The sequence below is a fragment of the Nilaparvata lugens genome, chromosome X, assembly GCF_014356525.2.
Source record: "Nilaparvata lugens isolate BPH chromosome X, ASM1435652v1, whole genome shotgun sequence".
Classification (NCBI taxonomy): domain Eukaryota; kingdom Metazoa; phylum Arthropoda; class Insecta; order Hemiptera; family Delphacidae; genus Nilaparvata; species Nilaparvata lugens.
The window spans coordinates 24198971-24213284 of record NC_052518.1 but is presented as its reverse complement, the minus strand read 5'-3'; the positions used below and the strand labels follow the sequence as shown (position 1 = coordinate 24213284).

The following is a 14314-nucleotide window of genomic DNA, read 5'->3' as shown; positions in this document are numbered from 1 at the left end:
CCTATCCATTCTAGAAAAATATTTCCCTTTTTCAGTCTTCTCCATATTGATCAGTTGCACTCCTTCGAACGGTTTGTAAGATGCTCGGTTCACACGGTTCAAATCTCAAATTTTATGTTGAATAGTTCTGGAAATGAGTAGATTACGTTACTGTGTTTCCTAGTAGGCCTATCAAGTAGTTATTTGAGTTATTTTAAGAATTATGTTTCAGTGCATTTTATTCTTTGTAATTGTATGTGGAAACACATTTTAATTTTAATTTGAGGTTCTATTGATTGGTTTCTACACAACTTAGCTTTGGCTAAGCAGCTTATGAGAACATGATAGTGATTATATATAGAATAATAAAAAAAATTCATCGCTCTTGTTGGGATCGAGAGTTGATCAAACAATGTAACATCGTAGTAAGAACATAAACATTTTCTTCTAAATGAACTGGAAAATTGCGGAAAAATTTTTACTTACCCTATGGTGTACTGTTGGTTTCGAGTAGACGTACGCATAGGCTGAAAAATGGAAATAGGTTGATGAGTTCTGGTAAACACATACATATATGCATTGAGTAATCATATTTTTAGTCTATCTTATACCTATTCTATACAACCTTGAAAGTTGGAATTGAAGCTTCACCTGTAAAATGGAGAGAATCTAAAACAAAATTCACAGTTGAATCAGCTGATCCTGTTCTATAATTACCGGCTTAGAAGATATTGTAACAATGTCCGGATTTAAATGATCCTCCTATATCTGGAAATTAACTTTGATTATAGTAAGAAAAGATAGGGATATGTTCTGCTGAGCATCATCATATCTGAACTACCAAACTGATTAAATTAAAACTTCGCAAATGTATAAAAATTATGAATTTATCGAGGCTGATTAATCGAGGCTGAGAGTTTATGTCTATTTTCATTTTTATGAATAAATCAGTTCTAATTTTGATGAGAGGAATTCATTCAGTTTGCCAGACCATTCCATAGCATACGGTACGCAAGAGAAAATACCTTAATCAAATTGTAAAATTCGCATAGTGCATTAATGGCGCAGTGGAAACGTGCGTGATTCTGGAAATTCGATTCAATCATAGCCGGAGACAATATATTTTTAAGGTGAAATGAAAGAGATGTTGTCAGTTCCACATAATGATTAAGTGGATCATCTCTTTTATTTCACTCTAATAAATAGAAATTACACAGCATCTCTGTTCCTAGTGTGATTCCAATATTTTTTGCTACGAATTTTTTACTTCAAATTAAGATTATCCATGTAATTTAGTAATTTGTGATTTTTACCCATTGTAGGTTACACCTGCTCTTGTAGAATAGATTCAACAATGATTTTACTCATTATATAATCATATTAATTTTTTGTAGGCAGTAATAATTTATTGTTTCCTCCTCAAACAGTACAGGTTTGGAAACAGAAGGCATGAATGCCCGAAACAGCTAATATTTCCTACTATTTTTGTGTACAAAAATATTGCGAGTTAAAATTCCTATGACAAAGACTGGTGAAGTCTGAATCGTATGAGAACACAAGAAAGCAATCAATGTATGAGACAGAATAATATGCAAGTGATTTGGGCAAATACGAGTTGACTCCTTCCGAATTGTACTCTTATTACTCGCTTCGTTCGTTAATGTTATCCGTTTAGTCCGGGGGGTCCGCTCCCTGGATACCCTGCTTAATCATCCAGAAATAAGAACATCATTTATGCTTCAATAATTATACTTTTGATATAGCATAATGGAATTAATGGATTGTTTTATTGTAAAATCAATTTTGTTCTATTTTTTCTTCATGTAAAAATTCCAGGTTGACAATACACAGTACTCTTTGAGTTTTTTGAGAGCTGAGCCTGCAATAAAGTTGATATCATGATAATAATTAGTTGTTAAGTAAATTCTTGTAAAAATGGCGTTATGATATTTATAGAGAGTGTCCCACGAAAGGTGTAACAACCGAAGACTACATGAATTCTACATGAAATTTGCAACAAAAAGTGTCCAGTAAAATTTTCCTTACAAGATATATTCAATCAAAAGTTTATAAAATGACGATGTTTTTCCATTATTGGAAATATATTGTTACCCTGATAGGAAAATTTGAGGTAAAACTGTTTTAAATGTGTCTTTGAACTCGACGAATATACGTTTTTCAACTTTGAGTGCAAAAAAGTGCAAAAACGTCAAACAAAGGAACTTAAATATATGAATCTTATTAGAAATGTCTTCCTCTTTCCAGCCATATTCCTAGAATTAGATTTCAACTGATAGTTTTTTTTAGTTATTGACGTTTAAATGACGGTAAGTAAGCCTATTTCTAATATCGAAAAATTAATAGATCTCGAAAACTAAGGTTGATATTATATAAGAAGATTTTACTAGACATTTTTCGCTGCCGATTTCACGTGTAATCTATGGTAATCGACTGTTACGTCTTTCGTGGGACACTCTGTATTCAAATTTAAATGTTTTGTTCATGGTACCTTGTCAAGCAGTCTCTTGAAGTTGGCTTATTTGGTTCAAGAAACCTTTTTTCCTATTCAATTCTTTAATTTTAAAGTTCCCCCTACACAAAATGTCTAGACTCTATGTGAACCTCTGTACGCCATTTCGCAGTTTCATAAATATAAATTAATAAATAAAAAATGAATAAGAATTGAGTGAATAATCGAGAATATGACAACATTCCATGACAGCAAGGATGTAAGTATGATGAGAAAAGCCAATTTAATTAAGCTGGAATCCCACTTGGGATGTGAATGTGTCAGGTACAGTGAGAATCTCATTCTCATAAGTAATACGAACGCAGTATCTGAGTCTGGATTTGTAACCAATTTTTCTGGTTTTAATGATATGGAAGATTTGTATTTTGAGAATCTTCGGTTGTACTTTGCAACCAAAGGTCTCAATCTATTTTGGTCTTCTCCACCTCATAGTTTTCAATTTTGCCTATTGAATTGAAATAGAAAAGGCCGATATCGAATTTTATATTGAAATAAAGGCTTTAATTAGAAGAATTGTTTCTAATCTCTAGTGATGGAGTATGATAAAATAAGATCCAACAGGAAATAACAAACTATTGTAACTAGGTCAGCTGTATTTATTATATTATCAGCTGATGAGACTATTTCTATAGTTCTAAATGTTCAATAATGGGACTCGCTCGGCCGGGCTGAGTGGAAATAGTCTGATTGGAAATCATGGGAATTATGTTTTCACTGTACCGGACACGTACGCTGATACTGATAAGTAAGAATGCACCTTGACTCAGGCGTCACCGATCACATCACATCACATAACCCCTGACATCTGACACACACCTACTCACCTACACCGACACAGTCTCATTCAATAAGCACTCTAATCTTTTGATTAGCTCATGATACTTGTAGTCCGCAACCACGAATGTATTACACGATATTGCAGCTAATAGGGGAACGTGGAGTTAATCAATCACTTCATTTTTAATCAATAACACAATTCTCATTTTTTCTGCTCATGTAGAGACCAGAAATATCACGATAGATCTGACCAAATAGTGTAGTGCATAGTTTCACGCAACTTTTGTATTTGACACTTGTGTTCAGGATGAGTTATGTAATTGTAATGGTTGATAATGCGTTGTTGTAGCTAATCAATCACAATATTGTTATGCCAAATATAACGAGACGAGAAAGTTCTGTTTTTCACATGCCGATGCCGAAAGAGCCAGCTTTCTAACATAGAGTTGAAATAGAATGAGATGCTTGCTCTTCCTCTTCAATTTAAAATACATTAGGGGAGATCACCAATCAAACACTAGCTTCTTGTTCTGAGCGACTTGTTAAATGACAACTGTACAATTCCATTCTGATTGTAGGCTGCTACTGTGATGTCCTGTCAAGAGTAGCTATTCTTCTGAATGGAGAAATAGCTTGGGTATGAACTATATGTATATAGCCTATTGGTGCAGGCATGAGAAACTATCAGATGATTCATACATTTAAGTTATTATAAAAAATAACGTCATCCTCATCTTATCACTCACTGTGAGGCCCCTCGCTACTTGGAAGTGAAGCTGGATAGAACTCTAACCTTTCGACAGCATCTTGAGAGTCTCAAGAACAAACTGAAGACTAGGAACAACATTATAAGTAAGTTGGCTGGTACAAGCTACTGCAGGGGATGCAGTATGGAGGCTCTGAAAACATCTCGCCTGGCACTAGTATATAGTGCAGCAGAATACTGTTCATCAGTATTGGAGCACAGCACTCATACTAAGAAAATAGACATCACCCTGAATGAGACGATGAGGAAAATGAGTGGTACCATAAGACCCACTCAAACTGAGTGGTTGCCTGTCCTAAGCAACATTGTTCCACCAGCATTGAGAAGAAAAGAAAGGACTTATCAGTTGATGAACATCTTATCCTCCAGACAAGAGCTGCCACTAATGAAGGATATGCTGAATCCACCCATTAAGAGATTGAGGTCTAGGAATTATCTCCGACTGGCGGAAGTTGAGAGACAAGATATTATAGAAATGTGGCGGCAGGAATGGTTTCAGGTCAACATTAAGAATAAGACGTTGGTGGAAGACCCATCTGTGCCTTTGCCAGGAATGGATTTGAAGAGGAAACTCTGGTGCAGGTTGAATCGCTTTTGTACATCTGCAACCTGCAGGCAGGTGTGCTCAAGCACAGACTACTTGGGGCATAGCCACTGACCCCACTGCACCTGTGGAGATGTGCAGCCGATGCAGCACTTGGTGGAAGACTGCCCACTGTATTCCTATGAAGGGGGACTCAGGGGTATTCACCTGGCGGATGAGCGTGCCATGTCATGGCTGGAGGGGACTGTGGGAGAGCTTGGCATTTGACCTACCAAAAATGAAGAAAACCCGACGAGACATATTCATGTTGAATATTATAAACCCTTTATGTACGTTTGATTCATTAGTTTGTCAATATGTTGTTGTTTGTGTGTTTTATTACTGAACTGGGCCTGAAAAAATCATAAGCATATATATCCTCATCTTATATCGCATGTCATGGAGAGTGCATAATTCTTTTGTAAGATATAGAAGAAGTCTGCTTCACACAATTGCTCAGATATAACAATACTTGATTCTTTGTAACCCCTTTGTAACAGTGAACTTGAGAAATTCTAGATTCTGAAATCTATAGAATTCCTAGATAATCGTATGTGATGAAGATCAAGGCCAGTTCAAATTCTTTAATAATTGTGCTATATAAATGCTTCGAACAGGAGAATACAGTATAAACACTAGAATTCCAGTCACTTAATTTTTTGAAGCTCAACTAAGAAAGTTTTTCAATTTTCAAACTTTGTAGCGTCTTTCAAGAGAAGTACAATTCGCCCCAAAATCTTCTGAAGGGAATACCCCAAAATGCCAAAATCGACACTGAAGATCTACTTCTTGTGGGGACAATATTTACAACGAATGACTATTACCAAAGCTATCAGAGCTCAGGGATGTTGAGATCTTAAGATGCTCCATAGTGAAAAACTCAATATTTGTCATTTGTCTCTCTGAACTAAGATCGCTGCAAGACTCAAGCTTCTTCACGTACAGTATCATCTCCAGTTGAATATTGAGTTGAAACAGTATCCCAGGGCAAGCCTTGCATTTTCAGCAGATGAGGAGCATCATGACGTAGCTCAGTGATTATCTACTGTTCTTCTTCGTTTAACCAATACTGTCTAATCAATGAGAAGTTCTAGTTTTATCTACGACCATGTTTGTTTTTAATACAACATTTTAATAGAACACTTCAACGGATTAAATAGAATAGTCAAATTTTATGAGTCGGATTCCTGTCATGAATATTAACAATATATACTCGGAATATACCAGCACCGAATAATTATTATTATTATTATTATTATTATTATTATTATTATTATTATTATTGTCCATGATACTTATTTTCGTTTTCAAAGTACATTGGCCGTCCTGGGAATGGGAAATGGTACTTTTTTAGTAGCTTTGCTTACCTGCGGAGGACCACTCACCCACTGCAGATCAATACTACCCTTTCAAAAGAGACAGTTTTGGACATAAGCCTGCTGTGCCTCCTCTTATATCAGTGTAATTATTGTAGCATACATGACTAGATTAATAAATGAAAAACATCGACCATTTTTTAAAACTTTCTAGTATTGCTACAAAAAATCTTTATCCTATAAAACGTATAATTACGCATCTTTTTTGTCCTATGAACTTCCAACATAAATCTTCTCATTCAGAAGATGGAAAGAACTTAGTAAGGATCAGACTTGATTTGTAACTACAGATTCCGATTTGTTTCTAGCACAGTCGCTATCAAACAAACCTTGAGAAATTGTTTATAAATAAAAATTGAAAATTGACAGTAAAAATTTTTGAAGGTGCCAATCGAATTGAAAATTAGTTTATATCTTGTAATCGAGATACTGCATCTTGTAAACATCAATAAGATAGGTTCTATGATTGAGATTTTAAGTGTCAATTTTAAATATCATCATTGAGGTTCAATGAAATTATTCTTTTTTGGCGGAGTTGGGACTATTTAGTCCTCTCCACCACTTAACCTTGAAACAATCATTTTCATCACAAACTTATTGACTTGCATCCAATATTCATGGTGATTGAATTTATTATAAATATTATTGTTTAGTATTTTTAGTACATTCTAGCCTATAGAGTGATTACGTAAAGTTCATAAAATAGCCTATACTCGGTCTTGAATCTTATAAAAAATTAATACCATGATTATATTATTGTGAGTATTATTAGTAATTAGTGTGTATAGAATGATGATAGAGTCAAGTAATTTTATAAAGTTGGATACCGCACGGAGTTGATATTGCATTTCATCAGTCTCATTCATAATATAACACATAACAGAAGAATACAGTATATCCACGCAAGTGAATAGCCTCCAAGTTTGATTCTTCTACTCCAAGCTTTCTCATCTCAAGTATTAATATTCTTGCATGTTGTATCATTTATTGGTATTTGGCTGCAATATTGCATATCCTGCACGTTGTCTAATTTATTCGCATAGGAATTTCCGTGATTCCGACACGATCTTGCAAACGCAGCTTCTTCTCTTTAGAGATAAAGTTGAAGACTTAGATATCTAATTTCGATTCATAATCCTCAAAGTTCATGATCCCATCCCAATGATGATAATTGACCCATCTTGACTTGACCCATGATCTTATAACTGAATACTGACTGGCATGTGATCTTTTCCTCTGATTAGCATCTCTTTCTTCTTTATAACCTCCTCCAAACCATTATTCTCCCTATTCTCATCCCTCCACTGCACGTCCTCTCCTTCACTTCCTTACCATGAACATTTTAATTTTATTATGATTCTCCATAACTTTCCATTCATCACTGTATTATGTTTCTCCTTCTTCAACAGCAAAATACTTGAATGAGAACAAAGTTGGCTACCGGTACTCAGACGTTTTCTTATGTATTAAGTGTCAGCAGTCTCTTAGCCATCTAGATTAGTTGATATTATTTTCCAATAAATACATTTTTATAAACATAAAATACACATTATAGGAAGATGAGTAATGCTGGTGGGTCTATATGTGATTGTTGGTTTATAGATTTTGTAGATTAAACTCATTTATTTGCAAGACATTATAAAACCTGATACTTGATCTAATATTATGAATAGATGGAAGATATGTATTGCATTAAATGCTAACTACTATACTGTTATTTTTTATTTGGTGTAATCTGTTCTTTAGAATAATCTTATACAGTACACAGTATTACAGTTTTAAATTTACAGTTTTGTATTAGAGTTTTGAAATAAAATTTCAAAACAATAGGCTATACGGTTAAATACCATCCTGAAGAACTACTTGTAAAACGGTTAAATACAATCCTGAAGAACTACTTGTAAAACAGGATTGCCATAAATAATTATTATTCTGCTAGATAAACTGTTGCAATTTTTTATAAACTTGATGATCTAACGCTCTATTATTTTTATAAAATCTGCTGCTTAAGTGAATTATTGATATCTTGAATAGATCAAATCATAATAAAAAATAATATTTAGTAATAATGATAAAAATCGAATGCATTGTATGATTGTATTCTAAGTTGTAAGTAACGTATGTTAGAATTGCTAGTAAAATAGTAAGTTGATGGTGTGGGAACATAAGTTGTACCTTAGGTCATTGATTATTTTGCTCATTTGACTATAACTATAATAATACATTCGACTATATTGCAGAGATAGATTCAGCCCTCTCTATAAAGTGATGGTCGTAATTATAATATAACAATCATAAAATTACAGGGTCGATGTTTCCAGTAGTTGAGAGGTCTGGCTAATGATCGATAAATGATATTCATCCTCCGTGCAAAGACTGTGTTCTTGTCATGAATACTGATTTCCCAAATCGTTTTCGACTCCCTAATGGCTTTCAGCTATCTGATGAGGCTAATTCGTATTCGATTCAGCATACAGACACTATTATTTAGATGTTAAGAGTTGGCATTTTAATCATATGATGAACGAGCATGATAGCAGATAGCAAATAGTTCCACTCATCTGAAGTGATTACGGTAGTGATAAATAATATCCTTACTCGGATAATTTAAACAAATAGCACATATACATAGGTAGTTTTGCCAGTAAAAATAAATGAAAAATGACACAGATTATATATAACAATATATGATAAATGATGGATGAAACACTATTTATGAATAGTATTAGTATTCGGGATCATAAATCCGTTATACAACAAGAAACCTTTCTATTCAGTATCAATGCAAATTCCTTAGGATGATAATAATAAATTATAGCCTCACGTTAAGATAGTATACACTCTATATGACTGAATAATTCTCTCTTGCTCAACTCTCATTAGCTGTCGCCAAGGTAAGGTGATCGCTGCTCTCTCATTGGTTAGCTTGTAATATTGGTTAAATTATTGAATAGTTATCTCTTATTTAACTCCAATTAGCTGTCGCTATGACAATCATATCTATGCTCGCTCTCTGTCTCACTCTTTCTCTCTGATTTTATGCTTGTGTTTGGTAAAATGCCTAAGCAATATCTTTCCTATAAAGCTTTATTTCCTTGTATTTTTATCGTATTAAATAGCTTTTCTTATTGGGCTATTATTTTTTCTATTTTTTCATCTATTGATGACCAATGTAGATTATTAGCCTAGTATTGTATTGGAGGATTTCAATTAAGTAATAATAGAAAGGAAGAATGTAACTCACCGAGGCAGGCAAACACTACAATTGTGAGCCTCAGCATATTGTCGACGCCTGGAACAAACATATATTTTAAAGTTAGGAATATTAATATATAACAATAAAACATGATATTTTCAAACACTCTCATATTGCACGATTAACAAAGTGTAGAGCTTAAAAAAATGCAAAGTTCGTATAGCTTCAAAACTAAAAAGCAGAATAATTATGATTTTAAAAAAATTTGTTACCTCAAAAATATAAATTTCTCTCTAAGAAGTCTAATTTCTGGTTTTGTGAAATGATAAAGTAAAACGGAAGTAAATTGAGTTACTTGGAAAAATTAAACCAAAATTATGTTTCAGCTCTCAGATTTGTATCTTGAAACTATAATATAGCAAACCAGGTGTATGGGTGTATCGTGTGTGGTACTAAACTTCTGGGTTCAGACTATACTCCTTACCTAGATTATTCTTTATTTTACCCAGAGCTTGAGTTTGAATGTCGTCCACTTTTAAGAGTTAGTAAAGAGTTAGTTGGAACATTTGCTACGTATGAAGTGGATGAAATATTGGATTTCTGTTGAAAAAAATGAATGTACGGATTGGAGAAGAGAAACAGAGAATAGGATACACTATCGTATTCAATCCAGATAATAAGCTGTTGTTGTTCATACTCGTGAATCATGTCCATCCAGTCTTATCATTTTTCTATCAATTCTCTTATCAATGCGGTATTTCCAATTTGGATGAACATTTTTTTGAATGTTGTGTTGGAGCTATTTCATCCCACTCTAGTGTTGATCAAGCAATGATGGCCTCAATAGAGTGATAATACAGAAGAATGTCAATGTCCATAACATTTCTCGTTGGGGAATTGACCAATGTAGATGATGTTATATTGGCCAATATTTATCTATTGGGTATTGACAATGAGAAGATGACCAAGCATGGTTTTGGTGCAAACAAATAGGAACCAGTTTGGTTGTGTATTTGTAATTGACCCTAATTCTTTTCTCAATCCACGAAAGCTTTCTGCGTATAATAGACATGACTATGTTTATGTGAATCTACAGACTAATCCCACTGAGAGATCATCTTCCAACAAGCATTCCTCGAAAATGCTACTTACCAGGTCCTCCAGAAATATAAATTACGTAACACAGTTCAAACTTGTTGGTAAGGATAATAGATGGCAGAGTTTTTATCGTTCCAGTCTTGTAGATTCATAAATAATTCATCTTCAGTTGTGTAAACGCGGAGCGCGGGTCACAGTATGTACTCGTGCCAATTTAACACTAAGCTTCTGTGAGCCACATACCAAACTTCATTTTATGTTTCATCTACCCAATTAAAATTGAATACATCAGCTCATTGATTCGATGAAACGAGGGATGTGGAAACACTGTATTGTTTTGAATTTCACTCTTGTAAATTTTTTGATATTTCTCTCAAATGGAGCTTGGATGAAAAACGTCCTTGCTTTGATTAATTTTGAGAACTATCAAGGTGCATACTCCTTAAACACGCGCATTTTACTTTTATCAGCTGATGCTATTCTTATTATATCTGTATTTGACAGTAAGATACAGATATAATAAGCATAGCATTAGCTAGTAAAATGTGAAATGCGCGTGTTCGTGGCGGATAAGTCTGTACTTCACTTTACTTTCTACTTTACTACTCTACTTTACTTTTCTTTTTACATATATAGTTGATACTATTCCTTCAGATAACTTAGAACTAATCATCAAAACCTTACAGTTGTGTTGTGAGTGATGTTATGGTACTTTTCCATAGTGAAAACACAAATTTAAATTGTCAACCACTTTTTATTGACAATTTGAATTTGTGTTTTCATAATCATCAGGTAACTTTATTCGGGTCGAAATATGAATTATTTCCTGTTACTAGGATGAGAAAATTCACTTATGTTGTTTAAAATTCAATCTTAAATTTTCTCAATTTTGAATATAGAAAATACTTGAACTCTTTTACTGCTAAAAGTGACTCTGACAGACTCTCAACGACGTATCTGAAGGTCAAATGGATGATGATTTTGTTATAATTCAGTGTGTGACAATCTGTGTTACCGTGTGCTTCGAGCAGATTGATCTGTAGATTGTTTCAACCACTTCACTACTACTATTCAAATAGGATATGATCGGTACTGTAGAGTTAAAAAGGTATGATAAGTAGTATTCGTACCTCCAAATCTAAATGAACCAACTTGACAATACAGAGTTAGTGAACACAAGTGTCATACATTATTATAATAAATTATACATATTGTCAAAGCTATCTTTGAGCACTGGACCGCGGTTGAATGGCTTAACCAGTTACATTTTCAACAGTACTGATAGGAGTTGGGGCCAAGCCACATGAGATGTTTTTCAGGCGAGTTGGCAAAGCAAGAAGCTATCCGATTGGGTTAGCGTTCGGGAATCAGTTGATAATCGGAGAGCTTTCTGCCCAACCGAAAAACGCCTCATGTAGCTTGACCCTTAATGTGACTGGCAAAGCTACGAAAACACAATTGATTGACATTCAATGTATAATAGTGTCTGTATTTTTATTATGAAGTTTCACAATATTGATTATTGATTATTGAATATTGAATAATGATTATAAATTGACATATTGATTTATTTCAATATAATACCATATAAAATTATTATGTTCTTCATGATATAATATTTAAATTTGTATATAAATATTTTATTATATATATATTCAAGTGTCCCCACACAGGGTAGCCTATAGGGAACACATAATTATTAGAAATTAGGAAACAATATTGTATTTGCTTTTTGGAATGCATTTGATTGTTCAATTTTTTTTCGAATAAAGAATTTGAATTTGAATTTGAATTGAAAGACATTCTTCAAAAATAAGGGTGCATCTATCGATTCAAAATTAGCCCCGGTTTTTTTAACGACTAGTAAATTTCGTTCATGGGTTGGCATATACGTGACTTTGATTCTATTTCTGGGAACATTCCAATTGATTTGTTTCGTTCTCGCAGTCTGTGTCCAACCCTCTAACCATCGAGAAGTTTACTTGTGCACAAGTCCTGGACATTGTCGTTCTGACCGAACTGAGCAGAACATTGCGTTAGTTTGTGACAGTGATGCTGTTAGTCCATGGAAATGAATTTGTCACCGTGCCCAACAATTAGAATTAATATGTTCTTCCGTGTTCTAAGGTGAATTTTTCTGTACGATCTCCAACATCACTCCTACAAAATTCAATTGTCGCTACATTTGAAAATGGCAAATCACCAGAAAAGATGACAGTTTGTAGACTGGGTATTGGAAAAACGGCAGGAGGATGACAGTTTCGCAACATATCATGCAAAGTGATTAAGGGTTTCGCTTATAATCAGAGCCACTGTATCTGGGGTTCATAGAACCTTCGCATCGATCTTGAAAGAGTAAGCACGATACAGGTGTATTCACAATACAATTAAAAATGTATGCACATCAAGGGACAGTTTGGTGTGGCTTTTCATCGGCCTTTTTTTTGAAGATCAAGTAGATCGAATATATGAAGCGGTGCTTTGAGAGAAGAATGATGATACTGAAGGAGATTTAAAGCAAAAAATGGAAACCAATCTTGCATTTCTTACTTCAAAATAGAAAAAGTAGTGAATCACTGTTTTCCAAAAAAACGAAAATTTCATTGCCTTGAAAACTAGCGGAGTTAATTATTATTTCAGAAGAACCAACACGCGAATCTGATAAAAAGTTAATCTACAGTAGTCTCCACAATAACTCTCTGTTATCATCAAAGGTTTATAGATAGATAATTGGGAGGTTGCAGTTTTGGTACATGCAATGATGCGAGTGGTCCATCCAGAATGCAGTTTTCAAAAGCACTGACATGTGAAGTGTGCTTGATGCTAGGCCGGAATGGAATATGGTAAGTTGCCCCGACTTCAACTCATTCTGATTGAGCATGAAATTGCTGGAGGTGTTCGAGTAGAGCAGAGCAAAGCAGAGGAAAGAGACACGAGACACCAAACAGTCCGACACCAGGACACCAGCTCATCTTCAACCGGTTGCAGGCTGTGGAGAAAGGTCACAGACTTTCTCTGTTCATGTGCGGTAAATCACATCTGGTGGCCCCCCGCAAACCGGTATGTTAGATAATGAAAACAGTACCTACTAAGAGCGTTATTGTTGAAAGAATCAAATATCTGTATATTTTAGATGCAAATTTAAATTCGTGGTTGAAAAGTATGTTATTTATTTATTCAGAAAAGGGTGAAGCTGCAACACAGTTCACTTGACAGTTAATTATTGTAGCTTTTCATATTTTTTGCAAGTCTAACATTGACGACTTGTAGACAGTTTTTGCAGGTTTGTTTATGTTTTATTTGCAGCACTGCTTGCGGCAACATTCACCTAAAATCGTTGAACTGCTGTATTCATGGTATAACTGTTCATGTTCGATGATGGATAAAATGATTACAATATTTTTTAAAGAATGGAGGAAGATGGGTAATGTTAGAAAGAACATGGTTTAGAAGGAGGCTAAAGAGGAAGGAGAGTCGGATGGGGGAAAAGAAGAAAAAGAAAAATAAATTAGGAGAAGAAGAAGAATAAGAAGTAGTAGCAGTAGAAGAAGAAGAAGAAGAAGAAGAAGAAGAAGAAGAAGAAGAAGAAGAAGAAGAAGAAGAAGAAGAAGAAGAAGAAGAAGAAGAAGAAGAAGAAGAAGAGGAAGAAGAAAGAATTTGAAGGATAGGAAAATGTTGTAGGAGAGTATGAAGTAGAAGATTTTTCTGATAATAATGCTCACCATTCTATGATCTGTATGTAGATAGAATAGAATAGTATGACTGTGAAATAGTGAATTGATCCCATGACCAGTGCAACGATAGTTTAATGAAGTTGCAACGCTCAAGACTATTAAGAAATTTTTTCATAGAAGATCAAGAAGAGAGATGAAAAAAAAACTCTGAATCAAAGTGAGAGATGAAAAAGACGACGATCATGATGAAAAGAAAGAGGAGAAGAAAAAGAAGGACAGACTTGATTCCTGCATTTGAATTCTCCAACGAAAACTAAATCAAATCTAATATAATG

The 14314-nt window shown here is 34.1% G+C and overlaps 1 protein-coding gene across 1 annotated transcript in view; it reads right to left on the bottom strand.

The window, feature by feature from the left end:
- The window catches only part of LOC111047163 (U-scoloptoxin(01)-Er1a), a 40847-nt gene that overhangs the window by 19082 nt on the left and 7451 nt on the right, over positions 1-14314 (bottom strand). Inside the window, exons 2-3 of the mRNA XM_022332838.2 lie at positions 9256-9303; positions 466-506 (exon numbers count right to left, since the gene is read on the bottom strand). Coding sequence (XP_022188530.1) covers positions 466-506; positions 9256-9292 — 78 coding nt within the window. The 5' untranslated portion in view covers positions 9293-9303. The remainder of the gene's footprint in view (positions 1-465; positions 507-9255; positions 9304-14314) is intronic.